This window comes from Cnephaeus nilssonii (genome assembly GCF_951640355.1).
Source record: "Cnephaeus nilssonii genome assembly, chromosome: 21".
In the NCBI taxonomy this organism is placed as follows: domain Eukaryota; kingdom Metazoa; phylum Chordata; class Mammalia; order Chiroptera; family Vespertilionidae; genus Cnephaeus; species Cnephaeus nilssonii.
The window spans coordinates 1,796,759-1,822,940 of NC_137092.1; the positions used below are offsets into that span (position 1 = coordinate 1,796,759).

The 26,182-nt window shown below is 45.0% G+C and overlaps 1 protein-coding gene across 1 annotated transcript in view; it reads right to left on the bottom strand.

The window, feature by feature from the left end:
• DPYD (dihydropyrimidine dehydrogenase) overlaps window positions 1-26,182 on the bottom strand; it is a 362,324-nt gene that overhangs the window by 304,937 nt on the left and 31,205 nt on the right. Inside the window, exon 3 of the mRNA XM_079761319.1 lies at window positions 5,239-5,321. Coding sequence (XP_079617445.1) covers window positions 5,239-5,321 — 83 coding nt within the window. The remainder of the gene's footprint in view (window positions 1-5,238; window positions 5,322-26,182) is intronic.

Consider the following 26,182-nt stretch of genomic DNA (forward strand, 5'->3'; position numbering starts at 1 on the left):
AGCCTATATTACCAAAAAAAGTAAGATTAAAAACAGGTTGAGCTGAAGTCACAGTTGGAGTCTCACCTCTGACTTTCACCTCTTATCCTACTGCTCATGTCATTTCTTCCCATTGTTCCCATCTCTTACCTCATTGGTGTTCTAATCATTCACAAAATGCTCCCGGTACAGAAAACTACCTGTGGAAGTACCTGTAAGCGCATCACCCAGATGTCACGCCTACTGTGCTCTGGTTTATTCCTACCTTTCTCTCTACTTTTCTTACATTTAGTGGACATCACGTTCTAATGTAAATTTTTTTCGTGGTATTTTCCACTGAACATTATAACACGAGAACTCTTATGTCACTAAAAGCATCGTGTTAGAGATCATTTAAATATCCAGATAGAGTGAATAATGCTACAACGTTCCATTACACACACATATATAGACACATCTATAATAATAAAAGCGTAATATGCTAATTAGACCGGACGTCCTTCTGGACGTCCTTCCCTCCAAAGCCGCAGTGGGCAGGGGCCGAGGCAGAGGCGGCAGAGGTCCCCGGCCACGGCGGTGGCGGGGGCCAAGGTCCTTGCACGGGCCTCTAGTATCTATATACTATGGCATATTCCATATATAACATATTCATGACCTTATTTTTTTCTTTAACAGCAGACAACTGGGTCCTACTCAGTCTGTTCACCTTCATATTCTGAAGTGTGAGGAACAGGCCTGCTGCATAACGTATCTCAGGAAGGGCAATGACCGCGGAAAGCGCGCGTTTAAGGCTCTGGGTGCGTCTGGGTGCCCTCTCTGCTTCCGTGCAGCAGCCACGTCCGGGCCCCCGGCCTTCTGGAACGGGAAGGACGCTCCATCTTCCCTCTCCTCCCGCTGAACCGCGGTGACATCGACGACCACAAACGAGGGCTGCTGTTGTTAGCTACTTTACATCCTCCGTGCTTTCAGAGTTGAATGCTTTCCAGGCTTACTTCAACATACTTTGCCAAGCACCCACTGAGCTAATCTTTCTGAACATGTTATGCACATGCAATGCAATAGACTGATGTTGTCTATTAGTTTTGTGACACATCAAGTTTTTCAATACAGTCAAAGCGTAGTGATTCCTTCAACGACTTTTTAGCTTCTCATCAAACCTCAAAAGGACAGTCCCTCCCTCCATCTATTGGACGTGGGCTGCTCCACAGACACGAGTTTCCTTTCGTATTCTCGCGGTGAGACCATGAAGTCATCCCTTCTCTCCAAACAGCAAGACAGCCGCCTCTTACACCACTTACTGAGGAATTCCACGTCCTGGAAGGCGCGGGCACTTCGTGAGACGACGACAGCTTCACGGGGTCTTCGCAGGATCTACGCTAACAAACACCAACTGGCTGCGGGGAAGGCACAGGAGACCCCGTGAGTCTCTGACTTTATCCCGAGTCTGGCCGCCTCACCAAGTCCTCTGATGGATTCCGAGGGCGCCTTTGTGGTTACTGCTCTCGGGCCGTCCAGGTAGAAATCATCCTCTGGAGAATCGCGGCCACTCCGTCGCCTCCCTGTCAAGCCATCACTGTGAATTCCGGTTTCCACGCGCATGTCTGTGCTATCAATCCACCTTTTACGCTTCGTTTTCTGAGAGTGAGGGGGTGTGCACGGCAGACAGGGGTGGGCAAAAGTAGGGTCACAGTTGCACTGGAACGTTCTGTGGAGTTAATGACGCTACGGTGGCCGTCACACCCTGCACGTCTGTTTCCATAGAAACAACTGTAAACCTCCTCTTGCCCACCCCCGTGTGTGCACCCTTATCAACAATTCAACAGACAGTTACCGACCACCTACTGTGTGCTGATGCTACAGGAAGCCAAGGAGCCGGCGGGGTACTTCAGCCACCCCATAACGTGCAGGCAGGAGCGGACGCTGCATCGCCCCGCGCTGGCTCCCTCCCCCTCGGACGCCACGGAGCTGCACATGGTCCTCCCAGTTTCTCTCCGGAATCCCAACCCCAAACCCAGGACGACTCCCCGAAACAACTTAAATTGGCTCCCAGGACAAACTAGGCGTTAGGTCACTGGCCTCCCGGACACGGTAGACACCTGTCCGGCCGCCTCCTGGGCCCAGCCCCCGGCCCACTGAGGGCTTCGGGGAATTCCTCATGCCTGTCCCCACCGCCCCCTGGCACTCAGAGACCCCGAGTGGCTCCCATTAGCCCTGCCAACCTCCTCCGGCTCCGGCTCCACCCAGGGATCCTCCGCAAACAAGGACAGATGTCACTGACGGGGAACAGCCGCTGAGTTCTGAGGGGAAGTGTATTAGAAAAGGCTGGACAAGCTTCCCTCTACCTCAGGCCAGGTGCGTCCTGGACTCTACCTGCACCGGCACGTCCCCCTCCCCCCGCCCAGCGCCATCCCCTCCCCCTGCACCTGCACGCCCCCCCCTCTGCCCAGCGCCATCCCCTCCCCCTGCACCTGCACGCCCCCCCCCCTCTGCCCAGCGCCATCCCCTCCCCCTGCACCTGCACGCCCCCCCCCTCTGCCCAGCGCCATCCCCTCCCCCTGCACCTGCACGCCCCCCCTCTGCCCAGCGCCATCCCCTCCCCCTGCACCTGCACGCCCCCCCCTCTGCCCAGCGCCATCCCCTCCCCCTGCACCTGCACGCCCCCCCCTCTGCCCAGCGCCATCCCCTCCCCCTGCACCTGCACGCCCCCCCCCTCTGCCCAGCGCCATCCCCTCCCCCTGCATCTGCCCCCACCTCTGCCACCCCCTTCCTGAGCCCAGGCCAAAGCGCTCATCCCTCCACAGCCTGGTCAGACCCAGACACCGACCCCAGGTGAGAGAATGAGGGATTCCCGCCCCTTCCTACATTCCCCTCCTGGCCTGTCAGTCACGTGGCATCGCACCACTGTGGACAGGAACCTCAGATGTAAAGGAAGGAGGCTCTCTCTGCTCAAGGCACAAACCAAAAGCCAAAGCAAGGGCCAGGCCCGTATACTACGCTGTTCACCGCTTTTATTGTTTATTTTTTATATGTTTTATTGATTCCAGAGAGGAAGGGAGAGGGGGAGAGAGAGAAACATCAATGATGAGAGAGAATCATGGATCGGCTGCCTCCTGCACACCCCGCACTGGGGATGGAGCCTGCAACCCGGGCCTGTGCCCTGACCGGGAATCGAACCCTGACCTCCTGGTTCCTAGGTCACTGCTCAACCACTGAGCCACACCGGCCGGGCCACTGTTCACTGCTTTTAGTCACCCAACTATTTAACCGTGTTTTGCGAATCTCAATGTTACCAATAACGTGTGTGTATGTGTGTGCAATGTATGCAACCTATGTAAACCGAGTCTGTGGCACAGCCGTGTAACTAAGCGGCTCTGGAGTGATCCGACGCCCCCTATCTCAGAGCACCGGGCGCCGGCCACTCGGACCAGGCGCCACATGTTTCTCTCGCTGGCTCAGCTCTCTTGTCCTCAAAGCAGAGCGCGGGCGCTGCCTGAAGGCAGGGATCCCCAGTTCCGCGAAGGGAGCCGTCACGTCGCGCGGTGCTCCGGGTCCGCGGGCTCCTCTCCCCGATGACACTGCCCGTGCTCCTGGGTGGCTCTCCTCGTCCCCTGCGCCCCGCTGCCGTGCTCCCTGCGGCTCTGGCCTTCAGCTCTTGCATCCTTTGTCCTCCTGCACCGTCTACTCAACAGACACAGACGTGCGGAGAGCAGCTGTGGTTTCCGGAGTGGAGGTCGGTGCGCACGCTTCGTCTACACACATGATTGTAACAGGCACGACGTGTTCCGTGTGCGACCGTGCTGTCTGAGAGAGAGGACGCAGCTCCAGGGAGACACGGGAGCCCACGCCTGAGTTCTGCCTGGAGCCTTCACACAGTATATTTTCCCCCCCGATGCTTCATGTACTGCCCTGTTCCATAACTTTACCTTTCTGAGACTGACTGCATTCTACGGAGACACACCTCCTCCATTGTGTACTCCGTTTTAGTTTTCCCCTCCTTTTTTCTTTCTTTTTTTTTAACAACAAGACGTTAAACAATAAAACAGGCTCCTTTGCTCCAGCTGGTAATTTCTCCGAACTAGCAATAGATTATTCCTCTTTTCGTGACATCATAATCATCTAGGCAGAAGTACCATGTATCTTTGTGTAGAAGCTACTGTTTCCATTAAATTTAATTACCTCCCCCTGTGGTTTTAAATAGAAGTGGCTTCAAAATGAGGGCAGCTTCTATTAAATTTAATTACTTTCCCCTGCTGCTTGCCTGGTAACCGTGCCTGGCAATCAGCCTGCAAACGGGAGGAGATGGTAACCGTGGACTCGCAGTGACAAAACAGGGCCCAACCGCCTCGTGGCTCTCCTTCCTCGCTTCTCACCGCTGTTTAGCTTTGATTTAAGACCCTAAGAAGAACATGAGCACGGATAGAAGAAGATGCGTTTTAAAAATCCAGTTTTGTATCACAGCCTAAAGACAGGGAAACAGGCCATTTCTGGGCAATGACCTCGGCGATGATCACGCTCGGAGGTTCAGCTCACAACTTCTAAGTTAGTATCATTTGATGGGCGATGAGTTTTCTATACCTCCCCCTTTTTTAAATGTCTAGTAAAAAGCCTTCCTTGACCCTGACCAGATGGATTTAAATACTGCTTGCTAAAAAAAAAAAAAAAAAAAAAAAAAGGCATCAAGTGAGGGAAGAAATTCAAAGAAATATTCACAAATCTTAATGTGCAAATGCGGAAAAAACCAGCAGCGGGCTCATTAAAGACCACTGTCTTTGGAAAAAAAAAGAAGTGAATCCATGTGCTCTATGATGGTGTGAAAATGTCAATCTGTTTTAAAATACCATGATATCATCTAATGCAATATAAAATTTTAAATACCTCCTTTTTAATTAAATATTAATTAGGAGGAAATACTGCTCAGTTCAACCACCACTGTACTGTTTACTTTGTTACAAGCAGGCAGAATTTAGATGAACAATATTTCCATTCAATCACACAGTTTAGTATAAATATAAAACAAGACACCCCTTAAGCATTTTAAGTAACAAATTAAACATTTACATTTTTTACTGTGCACTGAGGCTTAACATTTATGCAGCTTCAAAACCAAAGTACAGCCTCCAGGGAAGTCTCTCACTGACAAATTAATACCTTAGAGAACGGAGCTGAATGGTGGCAATGAACTCATTTGTTCCCCCAATAATGAAGAATGACTTTTTCTTTACCACATCTGTGACTGTTGCCATGGTGACCCAGCCTTACCTCATTGCTTCTCGGAGTGCTCCTCGCTCACCCAGCGTCGTGTGCTTGATGTCATCGAAATTATTCTCTAGCTTCTCGCAATCCTGCAACATATTAAAAAATGCATCAATCCCCCGGCATCCGGAGGTAAAAATTATATCTGTGCAATTAGGAAAAATGGATTGATTATATTGATGATGGACTCCTGAAAGAGAGGCACACCACTGTAATTGGGTAGGATTCATTAAAATTGACAGTGTGAATTCCACAGTAACCAAATAAAAACGTCTTAGGATACAGCTGCGACAGAAATCTTTTGACCAATTTTCCAAAATTGGGAACATAGAAGAAGTGAGTAAAGACCAGTTCTCTGAACTCATCTCCACCATATCAAAGCCAATTTAAATTCAAAAGAGAAAGTCAATAAGATCAGGATAAATATTTAGTTCTAAATGAATTAGAACTTACTATGATGAAAAGATACAGCCCAGATCTAATCTAATTAAAAAAAAAGGCTCCCACATTTTGGAACTGAAATTGTGTAAGATCTTTAATAGCAATTGCATAAATTAAATGTTTATTTACATCTCTTATCATTAAGTGACATTATATCAGGTTCTTAGCATTCCTGGATTAAATTTTCTAAAATTTTGTTTCAATTTTAACTATTTTTTTAATTTAAAACTTAATCTTACATGACCCTAGTAAGTTTTAAAAACGTTATGTATAGGATTAAACTTTAGACTGAAAAAATGTATCCATAGGAGTTTTTAGCATTTTAGACTTCATGTAGAATTTAGCTGGATTTAATCATAGAATTTAGTGTTCTAGTAAATTTAACAAACAGCAAAACTAAGTAATCAAATTTTAAACATTCATGTGTTCTTTGTATTCTCAAATTATACACAGTATGCTGGATTTTAGAAAATTACAGAATTTATATTAATAATTTCCAATGTCTAAGAATTAATTTATTTAAAATCTATGGGTATATATGTACTTCTATTTTTACTTGATTTTTAAATTCAGCCAAATTGAGGCAAATATTCTTTTTAACACATACTTACATATACTTTTATAATAAAAAAAATCTTGAAAATGACCATAATGTAGCCAAAATCATTTGAATTCTGAATAACAGGTCCTTTTTACATAAATCAGAACGAGCCTCTTGAGGCCTTTGTTTTATCTTTTCACTTTTTCCGTAGTGTCTTTTCATGAAGGGAATTTTTAGTTTAATGAGGCCCTATGTTTTACTGCTTAACTCTATGCTTAGTGCTCTTTGTGGCCTTTGTGGGGAAGCTTTGACTTCCTCAAAGTTACGAATGTGTTTTCCTATATTTTTTCACCAATCTTTATTATTTTACATTTCACATTTGGATGTGCAATCCATCTGGGAATGCCATATCTGTATATGGTGTGAGTTAGGAAATCACACCGATTGGTAATCAATTCAATCATTACTATTTATTGAAAAAAAAACAAAACACCATCGTTTCCCCACTGTAACTCAGAATCATCTTTTTCCGTAAAGTCAGTCACAGCACATCTGGGTCTGTCTCCAGGGTCCCTACTGGCCGATGGCTCGATTTCATGTACTTGTGCCACTATCACACTATTTAAATTACTTACAGCCATAGCAAGTTAAAACTCCCACAGATAAATATGAAAAAGACAGTAACTCAATGGGACGTGAGCAAAAGACTGTACATACTACGTAAAAGGGAATATCCACATATTCAATTAAAAAACCAAGCAAACATGCTCACCGCCATTAGTCATGAGGACGATGCCAATTTAAACAATGAGATGCTGCTACACACGTTGGCGATGACTAAAATGAAAACGATAGATTGCACAAAGTGGGCTCCTTTTTAGTATAAAAAGCAACTACTGCACTGCTGCCGGGACCGGAAGTTGTTGCGACCACTTGTTAAAAGCGATTTGGCAGCCCTTTCCAAAGCTGCACACTCCCACCCAGGAAAACACCAGAACAAATGTGCAACGTGTCCACCTAGAACAAGAATGGCGATCGGACCACTATTCAAAGGAGCCCCAAACTGGACGCAAGTCACACGCACCTCAAGGTGGAAGGCATAAAGAATGACATGTTAATGCAGTGGGAAACTTCATGGCAGTAAGACTGAGCACGCTGTGGCTACAGGCAGTTACACGGGTACACCGCACAGCCTTGGTGTTGAGCACAGAGAGTGGTACAGAGCAAACTTACTCCATTTATATGAAGCTCAAATATAGGCAGCTACAGTGAACCACACAAAAGTGAAAATAAGAAAACAATTCCATTCATGAGCATAAAATCAAGAGTAGAATACTTCCAAATAAATTTAACAACAGAAGCATAAGATTTGTGCACTCAAAAGAATAACACATCACCTAAAATTTTTAAAAGATGAAAATAAGTGGAAAGATATCCCATGTTCATGGATGAGAAGACATGATATTGTTAAAATCTTACTACTTTCTAAATCAATCTGAAGATATGAAAGCAATTCCTGTCAAAATACCAGGATTTGGATGTTTTATTTTTATAAATTTTGACAAGATGCTCTTAAAACTCACATGAAATTACAAGGGTCCCAGAATAGTCAAAATATTCTTAAAAAAACAAAAGTGAAAATTTGAAGAACTCATATTTCCTGATTTAGAGCAACATACAACTGCATAAATATTTGTGCACAAATGTTCATAATAGGATTATTCATAAAAGAAAAAAAAAGTAGAAATAATCCAAAAGTCAATCAGATAATAAATGAACATACAGAAGTGATATACCGGTACAAGAAAATATTATTCGGCCATAACAAGGGAAGTTCTGATCCATGCTACAACATGGATGAGACTTGAAAACGCTGTGCCAAGTGAAAAAGCCAGATACACAAGGCCACACCGTCTGATTGCATTTCTATGAAATGTACAGTCCAGGCAAGTCCTTAGAGATCAAAAGAAGATTAGTGGTTGCCACAGGGTAATGTGGTTACGTTTCAGAGAGATTAAGGTGTCCTGGAATTAGTGATGATCCATGCACAACTCTTTGAACATACTGAAAAAAACTGAATCAGATGCTTTTAAAAGAGTGAACTTCATGGAATGTGAATTATCCTATATAATAAAAGCCTAATATGCAAACTGTCCCCTCAGCTGGGAGTTTGACCAGGGGGCAGGGGGGAGGGAGACACCCCCCGGCTGGCAGCCGCTAGGGACCCTACCCATGCACAGATTTTGTGCACTGGCGCTCTAGTATTTCAATAAAGCTGTTATTAAAGAATAGGCAAAACTAATCAAGACGATGCACATTGGTAGATGATGGCTACAGGAGGCATGAGAAGGTCTTTAGGATACCCTTTAATTCATTGAGTAAAAATACAGGGAACTAAATGCTCAAGATCTGTTTACTTTGCCGTGTCGTTATATGGCAGTAAAAAGTTTTCAGATGAGAGTTTGAATTCTGGTTAAGAAATCATGATGCAATCACATGTCACCGTAGTTAAAATTAAAGAATGCATAGAAGAAGTTCAAAGTATCAAAGACTTAATAAATGTTAGCTCCCAGCCCATACTAATGAAATAACACTTTATTATTTATTAAAAGTCTGTACCAAAGATCCAGTTCTGTAATGAAGTCTAACTTACCCTGATTAAGCTTTGACACTTTATTAATTAAAATAATGAACTTTCTTTATATATAGTACTCGTTTTAAAGAATGACATTTAGACAATTATAAATGCAAAGATGAGTAAATTGTTTGGGCTGAAAATGAATCAACGGCTTAAAAAAGTCATATGAAAAGAATATTCATTGACTGGGATTATTCATTCTAACTAATTTTCCATTGAATTCAAATTGTTTTCATAAAATGTATTCAAAGGATAGGATACTATCTATGGTAGAGACAGTACTCAAATTCAGAGTTTCTGATTCTAAATCTTTTTCATTCTCATTCTTTTCATTCCCCAAATTTAGCCATTAATGAAAACAATGTATAATTTCTCTGAGGTAGATTATACGTACTGTCTCTGCATCTAGGTGTGCCGTAAGCCCAACCCCAGCAACTCACATGTATCTCTGTTGTCTCACATTTAAATTGTTTTTTAATTTTATTTTATTGTTTAAAGTATTACAAATAGTAGTACATATGTCTCCTATTTTTCCCCATTGAACTCCCCCAGCCTCCCCTACTCCCCAGCACAAGCTCTCACCCCCTCCAGTGTCTTGCATCCATTGGTTGTGCTTATATGCATGCATACAAGTCCTTCGGTTGATCTCTTATCCCGCCCCCAACCCTCCCTTGCCTTCCCGCTGTAGTTTGACAGTCTGTTCGATGCTTCTTTGCCTCTGTATCTATTTTTGTTCATCAGTTCATAATGTTCTTTATATTCCACAAATGAGTGAGATCTGCCATTGGACCCAGTAATATCACATTTAAATCTTCAAGTGGAAGGTGGCATAGCCTTTATGGATTTCCACTTGGAAAACAACACCTATCTTTAATTTGATGCTTCCTCACAGATGGTTTATAACTCAGATGAGGGAATAGATATTTCTATTTAATTGCTATGGGCATATTTTTAATAAAGCTCCAATTCTGGATATATACACAGTGTGTGTGTGTGTATGTGTGTGTGTGTGTGTGTGTGTGTGTGTGTGTAGATAAAATCTTAGCTGGATGGATTCATTTAATAGAAATAAATCTGCCCCTTGACAAGATATTGTTGTTTTGTATGGTTGGCTTTTTAAGAAAACCTTAGAAATGTTGCATTTATCGGGGATTAACAAAACCACATAACACTATATATCTGAATCTCTTTATTTAAAAACAATTGTTTTGAGTTAGAATACCGTCTTTAAGACCCATAATGCTATTATAAATGTGAGATATAAACGTTAACACCAGTGGAATGGCCTGATAATTACACTATTGTAATTAAGAGAGAATTTTAAGATCTCAGTTTAGCCATTTAAAGTTACTCCCTAGACTAGAGCAATCATGCCCGTAGCAAAAGAAAGTCACAGATAACAAATACTGAAGGCATCCTGCTATGACATCGGTCACAGCAGCTCAGAATCAAGAGCAAACCCAGATGGAGCCCACAAAACCTCTTGTCATTCCAATGTCCATGTCTGAAGTCCCTTGGGAAAAACTGTAATAAAATGTAATGAGCAAAAATTTTAAAAAACAGTATTTCTTATAAGTTATAAATCTTTCCAAAAAATGAATGCTTGTCTGATCTGTTGTTTGGGGTAAAGGTCCTATTACCATAAAATCCATGTGTAGACAACTTTGAAAAGCAATTTTTGAAGACATTTTACTCTCTCGGGTTTATATTTTTTAAATGCTTTCAGGATCTCAAAAGGTTCCAGATGTTACCACAAAAAAAAAAAAATGCATTTGCCTCTTTTTCTATGTGGTGGATTGAGAGCATGAAGAGTGAACCACACAATTTTTGGTTTATCTGTTTTTCTTTTGGCCCTGAAATCCCTCATCACCTTCCTCCTCTCGCCACCTGCACTGTAATTTAAACTTTTTCTTGGCGTCTACAGCTGCAGAGGGACGAGTTCATAAAAGACATAAAAGAAGAATCTGTCAACAAAAGCTCACTGCCACCAATCCAGTGCCAACAGGAATCCCCAGGATGGGGTGCAGAAAAAAGGGAAACTTTCTTCAGATGAACAGTTAGCAAACCAACTGAAATTGCACTCCTCTGAGAAAAAAGGGTGGCCCGCCTTGGTCCCTGATTGGACCATTTCTATGCAAATGAGGAATCCAAATTTGCAGTCTGATTGGTCCCAAAAGCACTGTCCTGATTGGTGGAAATTGTGCATTCTGATCAGTTGCTATGGAGCTGCTCCTCTTGGTTAGTAAAGATGCAAATGAGACTACAGCTCTGCAGCTCTCATTGGATGGGACAGATCTCAGCCCATTGGTTGAAACAGGATTCCAGGAACTCCTTTAAAAGGCGGGCTCAGCTGGCAGGAGGCTGGCAGCTCCCTCTGGCTTTTCCCGGAAATGCATCCTGCATCCAAGGCCTCTGCAAATAGTGACTGCTAGATTCTGGTTATGGATTTGGGCCCCACGAACCACAAGGGACCCTTCTGGGAGGTATTTTTCATCCACAGTCAATAAAACAAGTAAAATGATTGAATTTCAAGTTCTTGAAAGCCCATGCCTAGCATGAAACAGTGGGGCTGGAAGACTACTTGACTATCTAGCTCTTCCAGCCACAGAGACAGGAGAGGAACACGTTCTCCGGAAGGCAGGAGGGAGAGGAAGGCTGGACCCAGAGGCCCGAAGAAGCCCCCTGAGCTCACCCGGCTCCGGGACTGAGGCCAAATCCTCAGACTCGGCTGGCAGGGCTCCAGAGCGCCTTGGGTCTGTCTTCGTTGTAATGATCGGAAGCCTCAGCATTAGCAGTGGTTTTATCTGGAAGTGGTCAAAGTGAGGCATCTTGCCATGAAGTGCAATGGGACCTAAACCGAGTGTTAGGTTGTCGGACAGGAAGGGAAGGAGTACGCCCCGCGTGACCCTCCGGAATCTGCACCGAATCTACCGTTCCCAGCAAAACAGTAAAGGAAGGAAGGAAGCCCTGTGAGCATTTGAAAGGTCCAACTGTTACCTTGACCAGAATTACTTCTGTGTCCTGACATGGAAATCAAACCCAAGATTTTAAAAAAAAATACCTTTTCCTAGAATAACATCTGATGGTATCAAGGCAGCGAGACAGGGGTCGAAATAAAATTCAGAAGAATGTTAGACTTTTACCGTAAGGAGATAAACATCCCAAACAACTGACACCTTCATCTGCTCGTCCATTAATGAAATTAGGGATCCGAGCCATTGCAGGAGAGGCAAACGGACTCGCTGTCATGTCCACGATCAATAACACATCCCTAACATTTGGGATAACTACACATCCTCCTATCAAAGTCTGTTCTCAATCTGGTTCATGTGAGAGTATGCATCTGAGAGAAATGACAAACTCATTTTTAAGTAACAAATATCGTAAGATACTATTCATTGTAGGGGGTTCTCTATATGTTAGCGTAGGACGGTCCCAGAAGACTATTTCAGGCATAAGTAGGACACAGGAGAGTTCTTTTCCAGAATATAAAAAACGACCAAGCAAGTCTAAAAGCATTACCTGTCCACGGCGATGACTTGCACTTCCTACTTTTCAAGCAGCTCATACTGTCCTTTGATTAGGATAATTGCAGAGGCCGGTCGGTGCGTGCATTTCGTAGAAAAGAAGGGAAAGGCAGGGGCTGAAGAAGGGGAGAAGGGACACAGAGGGAATGAATGAACTACTCCCATTAGCGAGCACGGGGAAAATCGTGACTAGTCATCAACCTGGGACGAGAAGCAGACCTCTGAACCTGGACACCGCGGAGCAAGCCAGCCGGGGCACCCGGGAAAAACAGAAGAACGTGAAAGATACCAGGTATTCCATTTGCTGCAACACGGGGAGCCATCCCCCCTCAATTAGGAGGAAACTGGAGATCCGCCTTAGCGACAGCGGCGAACGTTCCCGTGCCCTGGCACGGAGGGATGAACTGCAGGAAACCAGCCCCCCTGCGGGCTTCCTCTGTAGTAGGCACTTTCCGAGGAGCCTCCCGCCTCGAACCTGCACGCGAAGCACAGATAGCCTTACCTTCCCAATGAGGACACGGGCCCAGCGGGGTGGCGAGGACTTGCCCAAGGTCATGTAGCAAGGAGGGGACAAAGCAGGGATCTGGACCCAGTCTCCAATCCCCCAGAGACCGCTTCGAAGAGGAAGGCGAATAAAGTGAACATGATCAAGCTCTGAAGAGATCCTCTTCTAGGTGTGGCTCATTAAACTTATGTATGTGTTTATTTTTAAAACATATATTTTTATTGATTTCAGAGAGGAAGGGGGGAGAGAGAGAGAGAGAGAAACATCAATGATGAGAGAGAATCATGGATCCCCTGCCTCCTGCACGCCCCACACTGGGGATCGAGCCTGCAACCTGGGCATGTGTCCTGACTGGGACTCGAACCGTGACCTTCTGGTTCATAGGTCGACACCTAACCACTGACCAACACCGGCCGGGCTGATCATTAAATGCAGACACCAGACTGGAGAGAGAACCACTTACTAGTAAAGCGGGGCATGAATCCTTGCAGAATTCTGTCTCCTTGCTCTCCAGATGCGCTGGAGAGAAACAAGGAATCCAATACACACGTTTAAGCCAAATTAATACCCATAAATATTTTGCATGCAACAGTCTTTCTTTGGGCCTGTGACACCACCGTGACAAATATAATGAGCAATTAAATCCCCAAGGGCTCCGGGTTTGGCAGCAATTAAAGCAGAAACGAGGAAGTAAGCATCACAAAGGACGGGTTCGGGTGGCCTGCTGCCAAATGAAGCCCCGGGGGTTGAGGGAAGGTCTAGAGTTTCAACTGTGATCAGTTTGATAGTGTTTTCTCTCTCGTCGGCGTTAAGGACTGTATGAAAGTATAATAAACAAATGAGGGGAATATCAACAGCAACCTGGAAACAAAATAACCCATTAGGAGATCTCTGGATGCTGAGAAATGTAAATAAGATCAGACACCACAGAATAACAAATTCAACCACGCGGCGACAGAGTCACGGGCTGGATGGAGCGGGAGAGAAGCGGAAATGTTAGCCGCTTACATTATTAAATGAGAGAAATCATGACTCCCCTACGACTTCATTTTCACAGGGCTGCACTTCTCTATGAAATCATCACAGTAACGAGAACTAAACAGATTGGGTCTAAGCTTTATACACTAATTGGAATTTTAAAATCAGAAAACCAATTTTAATAAATGAGAAAACTCAGTTCCATATCATCCAAGTCACAGAGAGTTAATGGCACAGCCACTAGACCCGAAGTCTCTAAATTATTTAATAGCAAAACCTCAGGTCAATCGATTAAATTTCAATTCAGAAAAAAATTTTCTTAAAAAATCTACTCTATGCTTGGCATCACACTAAACACATAACCAGGGGCATCAAGGTGAATAAGACCAGACCCCACGCTGATTGCAATCAGGTGAGGAGAGAGAGGTTAACTCTGGAGCAGAGGTGTCTGGGAGTTTATCACTTCTGACCATGTCTTCAAATTGAGCCAACACGTTTCAGATGAAGGCAAACAAAAGGCTAAGGGAGCAGAATTGGCTCTGGCCTCAGAGCTCGGCGTGATGCCGATGCAGGTTACTTACTGGGCTTATTCCAAGTGGAACCCTGTGCTGTCAGCAGAATTAAGTGAAATAATGCATGGAAATCACTTGGGGCCTGGACAGACAGAAGGCTTGCAGTAAGTGGTGGAAGGAGAGGAAAGAAGCGTGTCCATGAACTTCGCCGTAGTCCTGATGGGTCCAATTTTACGGAGGGAGGTAGAAAAAGTGCTTTTTCATGTTTTCCGGGTGATACTTGTCCTATCTAATAAAAGGGTAATATGCAAATTAACTGTCACTCTGTCACAAAGATGGCAGCACCCATAGCCACAAGATGGCGGCGCCCAGTCCTCTCAGCCCTGCCAGAGACCCCCAGTCCCGGTGTGTGTGTGTGTGTGGGGGGGGGGGGGTGGCCACTGAGAGCAGGCAGCGTGAGTGGCATGGTGGAATGCTTGCCTCGTCGCCGTAGCGACGAGGCAAGCATTCCGTGCCCGGCCACGGATGGGCCTCTGGGCTGTGGAGACCCTCTGGGCAGCGGGCACAGAGCAGCCAGGTCCCGCAGAGAGCTACTGGTGCACGGATTCGTGCGCAGGGCTACTAGAGAATAATAAAGTAAAGCAAATACAGTATTTATGAAAAAAGATTTTTGATGTTTGGACCACAAGATCCCTACAAGAATACAAGGAAAATCATGATCCTTTTCTCTTAAAAAATTAAATACTTTAAAAAAAAAAAAAAATATATATATATATATATATATATATATATATATACACTAGAAGCCCGGTTCACGAAATTTGTGCATGGCGGGGGGTTGTCCCTCAACCCAGCCTGTACCCTCTCCAATCTGGGACTCCTGGAGGGATGTCCGACTGCCCGTTTAGGCCCGATCCTCGTGGGATCGGGCCGAAACGGGCAGTCGGACATCCCTCTCACAATCCAGGACTGCTGGCTCCCAACTGCTTGCCTGCCTGCCTTCCTGATTGCCCCTAACCGCTTCTGCCTGCCAGCCTGATCACCCCCTAACTACTCCGCTGCCAGCCTGGTTGATGCTTAACTGCTCCCCTGCCAGCCTGTTTGCCCCCAACTTCCCTCCTCTGCCAGCCTGGTCACCCCTAACTGCCCTCTCCTGCAGGGTTGATCACCTCCAACTGCCCTCCTCTGCCGGCCTGGTCACCCCTAACTGCCCTCTCCTGCAGGGTTGATCACCTCCAACTGCCCTCCCTTGCAAGCCTGGTCCCTCTCAACTGCCCTCCCTTGCAGGCCGGGTGCCTCCCAACTGCCCTCTCCTGCTGGCCATCTTGTAGTGGCCATCTTGTGTCCATATGGGGGCAGGATCTTTGACCACATGGGGGCAGCTATATTGTGTGTTGCAGTGATGATCAATCTGTATATTACTCTTTTATTAGATAAGATAGAGGCCTGGTGCACGGGTGGGGGCCAGCTGGTTTGCCCTGAAGGGTGTCCCGGATCAGGGTGGGGTTCCCTTGGGGCGTGGGGCGGCCTGAGTGAGGGGCCTGTGGTGGTTTGCAGGCCGGCCACGCCCCCTGGCAACCCAAGCAGAGGCCCTGGTATCTGGGATTTATTTTCCTTCTGCAATTGAAACTTTGTAGCCTAGAGTGCAGCCAAGCTTGCTGTTCCCTCCGGGGCGGCAGCCATTTCTGTGGCAGTTAATTCACCTTCTACAATTGAAACTTTGTAGCCTTAAGCGGGTGGGCCCGGCCAGGGTGTGCGGAAAGCTTTGCTTCCCCTGTTGTCGCCGGCAACCCTGGCCTGCTCACTCAAGCTCCATTCTGCCGCCATTTGTTTGAATTTGTTTACCTTCTATAATTGAAACTTTGTAGCTTGAGTGGAGGCTTAGGCCTGCAACGGCTATGGAAAGCTTGGCTTGCTCTGTTACATGGGAAACCTTGCTCTCTGTGGCTGTAGCCATCTTGGTTTGGGTTAATTTGCATACTCACCCTGATTGGCTGGTGGGCGTGGCTTGGCTGGTGGGCATGGCTTATGTAGCAGAGTGATGGTTAATTTGCATATTACCATTTTATTAGAGAAGATATATACTGCATCTCCCAAAAACGTATACACATTTTGAATAATTATAAAGGCAGTATTTATTAAGCTACATTTCATTTTCAAAATGTAACAGAAATCAGCTCTTAAAGTGTGCATACATTTTTCGAGACACCCTGCATATGCAATATGCCACATATAATTTCCGGGGGCCACTGGATCCTCTGAAACGCACCCATGACAATGTGTCTCTATGCTCACCCCATTTTATCTCAGGAAGGGTGACTGCAATGGACCTAGATTACAAGGAAATGCAAGTTACAAATATCACCAGCTGCCCCGCCTCGAGAAGCAAGGGGCCCAATTGTACTGGCATTTGATGATGATGTTTAAGTTCAAATTACCAATAAAAGCATCATGTGAAAGTCAACCCTTTGCCAAGCTAGAAATGGAAGCCATTCATTCATTCACTCATCCATTCATTCAATATTTATTGAGAATCCATCTAATAGGTACCAGATGTACCAGATGCTACGCTGTTGCTGGGAATACCAAGGTTTAAAAACCAAAACCAAAAAAACTCTTCTTTTTAAAAAAATACAATTTCAATACAACAAGGTAATTGATATTAGGCAAGCACACCCCCATCCAGTGGGAGAATCATAGCCACATGTTAATCATGCATTAATGATCATTTCAAATTTGCAGCGCATTATATTCTGAAGGACCCACAGGGAATTATCACCATGGAGGCAATTATAAATTCACATTTTTAAAATGGGAGAAATTTAAGTAAAATAGCACACTCCAAGTTATACTAATACAAGTCTAAGATGACTGAATATTGATTAGTTTAATGGTTTTCTTTAGGCAGTGAGACAGTTGAAAAAAGATAATGCCAGTGCCTCTACTTCTCATGTAGTTAGAAATTCCTAAGGCTGAAGTTCCTCTAAAGATTGAATGAGTCTGCCCAGCCAGCGTGGCTCAGTGGTTGAGTGTCGACCTATGAACCAGGAGGTCAGGATTCGATTCCCCGTCAGGACACATGTCCAGGTTGAGGGATCAGCCCCCAGTGTGGGGCCTGCAGGAGGCAGCCGATCAATGACTCTCTCTCATCACTGATGTTTCTATCTCTCTCTCCCTCTCCACTCCCCTCTGAAATCAATAAAAATATGTCTTAAAAACAGAATGAATGAGTCCATTCGGTGAAATGTTACATTTCCATTTTGGCCCCTGAAAAATGCCTCAAAACTAGTCTCACTGAAGTTCTTCCCAAGTCAAGGAAGAAATGACAAGATTCGGGTTTTTAAAATTCCAGATGATCATTCTAATACCAACAGACGATTTCCAGTTCTAAACAAGAGATTCATATTTCAATAGATAATTGCTTTTCCCTTCAGTATGTCTTAAGCAGCCTAATCCTTTCAGGGAACATTAAGACGTAATCATATTTAGCTAATGTCATTTCGCTAATGGCGGCCAGCTTACAATCTGGCCCTGTCTAGGAGAATCATGGGAGTCAGGGTGAAATGGGATATAATGGAGGAGAAGAAACAGGAGATGTGGAGACAGGAACTCGGTGTGAAGCTCCAGCTTCGCAGCTGAACTGCTGATGTGTTTTCACCCTCTCCATCTGCAACTATTCCCTCACAAAACGAAGACATCGACGAAGATGGTGAAAGTAATGGTACCCCCCTTCAACATGCTGTCGGGAGGGAAAACTAAGTGAGATTACATATGTGAAAATATACTCAAAACTAAAAAGCACTTTTCCGATATTCCTATACATTTTAAATGGACAGAATAAATCTCGCAGGTTCAATGTCTAAATCAAAATGTATTTGGAGTTCTAGTTATTTGGAAATATTTTAAGATTTTAACCTTCATTTATGGTAAGAATTACGTAATATTTTAATACTCCCCCAAGGTAAGCAGGAGATAAAATAAAAAAGATTCTGCAGCTTAAGGAAGATCAACAAATTCAAGATTTTTCCCTTTTTTTTTAAAAAAAAAAAAGAATGCTTTCATTTATTTCAGAGAGAGGAAAGAGAGAGATAGAAACATCGATAATGAGAGAGAATCATTGATCCGCTGCCTCCTGCATGCCTCCTACTGGGGATGGAGCCTGTAACCTGGGCATGTGCCCTTGACCGGGAATCAAACTGTGACCTCCTGGTTTGTGGGTTGATGCTCAAACACTGAGCCCCGCCAACCAGGCAAGACTGTTTACATTTTAATCTGAGTATCTTACTCAGAATGGCCTCCAGTTCTTTACACAGTGTGCAGTGGTGTTTGATGGGGCCCCACCTGGTGTGCCCAGTATCGGTGTTGGAACAAATACTGGGCAGCACTGTGTACGGAGGTGCTGCCGATCGCGAATCACTGCACCAACCTCACCATTTGATTTTTGGAAGTGATCGCTGCCTACTGATCCATGCAATCATGACCAAGGTCAATTGAAATGACGAAGATCTACTTCACCCAGGGAAGCTTGCTCGCCTGCAAGCTCGTGGTGATCTGACCAGTCTCACTGCCGACCAGCGTCCTGGGCTCAGCGTCCCTCCTGGGCCTCTCTCCTACACAAACCTCCACTCTGTCCTCAGGGCCTTCGCTCTCGCTGTTCCCTCTGCCGGAAACGTTCTTCCCCCCAATGTTCGCGGGGCTTGCTCCCTCATCTCCTTCAGGTCTCTGCTTGACTGTCACTTCTTTAGAAACATCTTCCCTGCCCGGCCAGTGTGGCTCAGTGGTTGAGCATAAATCCATGAACCAATGTGTCACTGGCTGTATTCCCGTCTTGGCACATCCCCGGATTGCAGGCTCGATCCCCAGCGGGGGGCGTGCAGGAGGCAGCCGATCCACGATGCTCTCTCATCAATGGTGTTTCTATCTCTCCCTCCCTCTCCCTTCCTCTCTGACATCAATAGAAATACACTTAAAAACAATAATTGAAAGCTGGCTATATATTTCCTTTGATCTCAGCTCTCTTGTTTGGAATAAACTCCCCTCTACTCACAGCAAAGAGCGTCCCTTCAGACAGGAAGGAGGAATTTAGTAGATGGGGTACTGAAGGCTAACAATCCCTAGTCATCACCGATTCTAACCGTACATGACAGACAAAAGGCAACGCGGGCTTCCCCAGAAGCACCTAAATTCATAAACTACTTTTGTTTCTGAAGAAAAACAACATGCCTACAGTTTCCCAACATGCACTAGGGAATGTGTGGTACCAGCTAGGCACACAAAAAGAGAAAAACTAAACTAGCATTTTCCCATCGTTTATCTTTAAAAGCACATGTGTGTTTTAAATTTGCGAGCAAACATTAATAGAACCATTTAAGTTCCTGGGCTACGTTAAAATTCAGGAAAGTAATCATTTTGTCATAAAAGATAAAGGCTCCTAATATCCTTTCGGTTTTTGAAGAAATAAAGGAGGCTTTTCCGTGACAGTGACTTCCATAAATGCGTATCGAAAAAGAGAAGCCGGCAGAGACGTCTACATTGCTAACCATTGTCTATCAGCCTGTTTTTAATAATTTTTCTTTGGCATGTAATCCTCTTTAATTAGATTCCACTCTGTTGTTTCAAGACCCCATAAACTGGCGTCTTCTGCACCAGATGCTGGAGCAGGAGTTACTGTCTAAGTGATATTCACAATGAGCGTGCAGAAGGTTTACAATTATACCCTTGCTAATAAATTGTGCTATTTTCCCCAACAATTTTAAGTGCTAATTTTCAGAAGGCATTTTAAAATTAGCTAAAAATTCTGTCAGGAGATTTACAAAAATTGTGAGCATGGAGATAATTATGTCACAGTCCTTGGACCCCATCTCTGATTGTGTGCATAAATCAGGAAGTGTCAGCTGCGGTTTTTCCCTTAATAATGATCCTGACAGCAATATATTACAGCCTAAGCCCCTAGTATAATGTTTGTTTCTGGTTTCTAAAACACTCGACAGTTATTTCAAAAGTTCAGAACTAATGAAATGAGTCCTATTCCCCAGAATAATTAGTGATCATCAGTTCTAAAATTTTAAGTATCAGTAATTAAGCAGAGTAACATGGAAGGTATAAATTCAGCGTTCATGAACCCTCCGTCTTAAGGCACTAAACACTTCAATGTGATCGTGGATTTTTACAAAATATTGATGACATAAAAGTCTAACACAGCAGATAGTAGACACACAGACGTATAGATGTGAACAGACTTCTAAGACGTATAGATACATTTATGTCAACACCAGAGGTACATGAAACACAAAATCTGTGTCTGAAATGTGTATCGAATGTGTTATCATCTGTCAGTCCATGATTTCTTTCTTCCTTGTAAAAATATGACCTTCATTTCAGAAGGTATGAGCCAAAAAATAAATTCTCTCCCTTTCTTCCAATCATCATAAATTACAAGTGTGTTTTGATTTTCTCTGGTGAAACAGAGTAGAACAAAAGATGAAATGTTGAGATAAGCTCAACATCCTAATAAAAGCCAAAATCTGAGAGAGGAACCTTATTGTTTTAATTAAGTTTATTGGGGGTGACAGTGGTTACCAAGATTATATAAGGTTTCAGGTGTACAATTCTAGGACCCGTCACCTGTGTGTGCCATTGTGTGGCCACCACCCATTAAGCAGACGGTGACCCTTAGGTGCGACACCAGGAAGCTAGTTGCCTGGTGTGCCTGTCACTCTATCAAGCATGTTAGAAACAGCAGGAAAAATTCTAGTTCTCCGAGTGCTTCGATGCTGATGCGGTAACTTGTAGAAACGTCTGGAAGGAATGAAGGGAAGTGGCCCAGACAAATGAAAGGAAAGGGTGCGTTTTCTTGGATGATGAGCTTCATGACAGATATTCTGGGGGGCAAGTTTCAATGTTTTGTCCGTCGGCTATAACCGACAGTCCCAGTTTCCATGTTTACGGAATACTGTGATCTCCCCATGAAATCTCCGAGTGGAAAGACAGTGTGCATGAAGTCACTAGTAAACGGGGGGCTGGGTTATTATTGCTGAGTGGGATATTGCCAACTCTGCAGCACGGAACACTAACGGGCACGTCGCTAGCCCGGGAAGGAGCGAGGAGCCACACTCGGAGATTTCAGCAGGTCCTTGTGAATGGCCGCTTTTCTGCAAAATTAGTTTGTAGCCTTAGAAACCAGGCTTCTTTCCTCATTGGTTAAACCAACCAACACACAAGCCTCTCCTCTGCAAAATACACAAGATCTGTCACAACGTCCTTAACGATGTGTTAGCAGCAAGCACGTCCGTATGTCTCTCCTTTCCCAGTCTACGCCCCAATGTAAAAAAAGAAAACACTGAAAATTCTGCAGATGACAAGGGAAACTGCATTTTCCAGTTTAACTTTTATTTAATTTCAAACTTTATTTAATAACTACACAATATATAACCTTGTTAAACTGGAAAATATGCCAAGTTACATAACAAGGAATCGCCCCTATCCCCAACCTAACATCTTCTGTATGCTCGCCACTTACACACTATTACTACCCTTCAACAGTTTTCCATGCTCACACAAACATATGCTTTATTGTCGTTTTACTGTGTGTGTAGTGGTTTTTTCTCCAATGAGGTTCACCTTTTAAAAAATGTTTTATTTTCACCTGTATTCCATTTTCCTTTAATTTTTTTTATTGATTTCAGAGAGGAAGGGAGAGGAAGAGAGTGATAGAAACATCAATGACGAGAATCACTGATCAGCTGCCTCCTGCATGCCCTCCAGTGGGGATCGAGCCCACAAGACTTGACCTGGTCGGGGGGTGGGGGGGGGGTGGTTCTCTCCCTTCCTGTTTTGTTCCCTTTAATCCCTCCCATGTGGACGTGTGTGCTAGAAAACGCTGCTTCGCTGGGCTCCTTGACGCAAGGGCATTTTTCTTTGGCATCCACCGTGCATTAAGGGCTGTGATGGGCTAGGAGAGCAAGAATGAGCCACGGTCAAGGCCACAGTTCACACTGGACCATTAACACAAATGCCATTGCAAGGGTGTGATCTACAGTGGACTTCTATTCGCCTAAGCCCGTGGTCGGCAAACTGCGGCTTGCGAGCCACAGGCGGTTCTTTGGCCCCTTGAGTGTGGCTCTTCCACAAAATACCACGGCCTGGAAGAAGTGGCGTTAGAAGAAGTTTAAGTTTAAAAAATTTGGCTCTCAAAAGAAATTTCAATCGTTGTACTGGTGATATTTGGCTCTGTGGACTAATGAGTTTGCCGACCACTGGCCTAAGCCTCGCCCCCTTTGCCGCTTCAGTCCTAGGCCATGTGGAGTGCATTATGCCCCAACGTTACTTTTCGTCTTTAATTATTAAACGGACAGAGTGTGAATCAGAGTAAGATGAAGCCACGTTCACAAATGATGCCAGACCCCTGGAGGAAGGGGTCCCCGGCTGCCCTGCGCCCCGCCTCCCCCGTCCGGACCCTTCCCTCCAGGAGCCACAGCCGCCTCCTGCCCTGCGCCCGGTATCCAGGCGCTGCAGCTGTTTTTCCTGATGGGTTTCAGTGACAGGACCGTCAACATTTTGTTTTCTGAAAAGTCTGAAGTACCAACAACCGTACTTTTAGAGCTTCTTCATGAAAGACAGGAGTGGGTATGGTTTTCTTTGCCGCACTCCACTGCAGGAAAGCGGTGGCCCAGGAGTCTTCCTCGGAGAAGGGAAAATGATGCCGTGTCAGAGGTTAAAAACCGGTATGAGATTAAACCGACTGGAATGTGTGGCTCCCCCTAACAGAGTGATGTGAAAATCTGGCCTACTGAAGTCTTACAAGATCGGGCATGATTCGTTAAAAAATAAAATAAAATTAAGTTGTAAGGAAAACAGTATATTTACAGTCAGCCCATGCCCAAAATGCTGCGACGAAAATGAAATTTGAAAATTGAATGAAGAGAGTTGATTATGTAGATTGCGAGGCTCAGATAATTTCCATGTGATGAAAATTACAGTATCAGTTCTTAAATTAATGGCAAGATCAGTCATCCCCATTCCCAGCGCCGGTCCTTTTATGAGATTATCACCGAGACAAGAGAAGATTGACCGAAAGATTAGCGACCCTTTCATCCCATCATAAAACACAAGTGGCTTAACTTGTCATCAGAAAATACACTGATCAACATTTCCACCAACACGGCTGGGCCCGGCTCTCCGAGGCGGCCGGGCGGCCCTTTAGCGATGATCTGGATGCACTTAGGAAGCAAAGACGAAGAGCTGCTGGCCTGTGCCCCTCAGGGCGGTGCAATCTCCAATGCGAAGGCTAAAAGGGACAAACAAAATGTTGCTGAGCCCGGCCAGTGTGGCTCAGTGGTTGAGCATTGACCCATGAACCAGGAGGTCACAGTTTGCTTCCTGGTCAGGGCACAGGCCCAGGTTGCAGGCTCCATCCCCAGTGGAGGGCGTGCAGGAGGCAGCCAATCAACGATTCTCTATCATTGCTGTTTCTATCTCTTGCTCCCTCTCCCTTCCTCTCTGAAATAAAAAATATATATTTTTTTAAATGTTGCTGAAATGAATGTGTGACATAAATACTTCATTTAAACCAGTCTCCTGCCACCGATGGGCTCATGGCCCCAGCATCCCCCGACAGCGGCAGCCGGGGGAAAAGGTTGTTGGGTTCCCGCATAAGCAATTCAAGTATTTTAATATTAAAATGAGCACATCTGCTCCTCACCTGACTTACCACGTGTGCTACTTGTTGGTCATGTTTGTTGTTAATTTTATCAAACCAGAGCCCACACTCCACAGGAGAAGGGCAGTGCACAGTGCCTGACCCACACTAGGGTGTCAATGAGGGACTAAAAACCGTCGTGCATGGAGACTGCAAAATTTGCATAAATATTAAAATTAAGCAAAGAGAAACTTCATAGAGAGCCATCTTCCCTGTGGGCTAAAGGCCCAGACCCCATCTGGCATGCAGGAGCTTTATTGGTGCAATTCTTACCAACTGACTGGCTTCACCGGGGCCAGCGAGAGGCAGATGTTAATTTTTTTAGAAAATCATGAGTAGTACATAACGCCATGTATTTCTTAAATAATTAGAAAGTAATATTTCTATTCAATATATTAGAGAGTTGGACTTGATAAGCTGGTAGCTACCTTGCCATCTCGTTAGAATAAAGTTGGCTGTGATCATAAACGGAAGAGCAGTTCTAAAATCAACCTGTCAATGGCCTCATTAAATCTGCAAAGAGACACATTCTTTCAGAGCTGCATTTTCAAGTGACCATTTCTTAAAAGTTTTCTATTGTGGTGAAATAGGTACAACCTAAAATGTAACATCAACCATTTTTGATGGACATTTTCAAGGAAAATTATACTACCCTGCAATTCAAGGTCATTTCTTCTCTCGCTGATACATTATTTTTATCAGAAGACATCTATAGGATATATTTGAATAGTCCAAATATCTGTAAGCATTCCATACATATAACATACGTATACGTATATTACATACGCACATATACACATATCCTGCAATTCATACAGGGACTTACTTTGTGTCGTGATTCTCTACTAAACATGACTATTAAAACCGTTGGCTTTCCTTCTTACTAATTTCTCTAGGTTGTTATCACCATTCTCAGGAGTGGGGGTATCAGCATCTGAAGGAGCTTAAATGTTACCACTGCTGCCAAGGTCTGCTGGGCGCTGTTACTCAACGTCCGACTGCTCGGCCATTGAACTGGAGGGGCCTTGAGGACGCAGTAAGTGCGGGGCTGAACTAACACTACTGTCTACTGATAGAGCGGGGAAGTGAAAATCTATAGCGTTTAAAAGGCTTCAGAGAGAAAAACGCAACGCGAAATTCACACCCTCTCAAGGAATGAGCGTCCTCGCTCCCGGGCTAGGCTGCAGCTCTGACCCAAAGCCCTCGTGCTCCGCCGAGATGCTCAGTCGGCGTGGGCCACCTCCCGTCCTCCCGGCCTGGCCGCCCCTCTTCGCTGAGAACCCTTCATCCTCAACGACCGTTAGTGGCTCCCCCTCTGCTGGGCTCCAGGCCGACAGCCCAGGCCTGGCCCGGCTTCATCATCCCGATTGTTTCTCACTGTCCACGCACACGTGCCCCGCTCGGCCTCCGCGTGAGGCTCTCCACGGCCCCTCGCGTTCACAGCGCTCGAGCAGGACAACCTGCTCTGTGCATTTAGCCAGTTCTGAACGTGGTCCCCAAACACTGCTTTCCGGGCTCCTACAACAGCAGCCCCCCGCTGCCCCATCCCGCTGTTCTTAGGAAGTCAAGCGACCTTCTCACGAGCAAGAACTGTGGGTTTAATGGCGGCAATGGTTTTCCCTCCTGGTAAGTAATACGCTTCCCCGCAGCACAGTGAGCAGGGGTGGGTCATCATTTCCCTTAACAGAAGCTGACTGCATGCAAACAGGCAATTTTAAGACAAAACAAAACAGAGCAAAAGCATCCAGGTGCCCTTCTTGGGTGATTTTGAGGAATCCCCTGGTCTGGCTCAAACCCGTGACTTATGGGACCTTCTGACAAGCCCTTAAGAACAGCAGGGTGTTGGCTGCAGGAGCACGTGCGTTCCGCCAGCCAAGCTGGAAAAGCAGGCTTGATTCGGAGGCACGCGTCACAGCAGGCAACCTGGCTGCCTGGGCCCATGTCGTAAGGAGATTAAAGGGTAGCCACTTCCTTTCCTTAAAAAGTCAAATGTCTAGTTGTGTGCCTTAAACAGACTCCCATCATGTTTGCCTGCATAAGCCATTTGCATGAACTCGATGTGTATGGATTTACTAGACAAAAATTGATAATGCTTCTCGAGTTTATTCTAA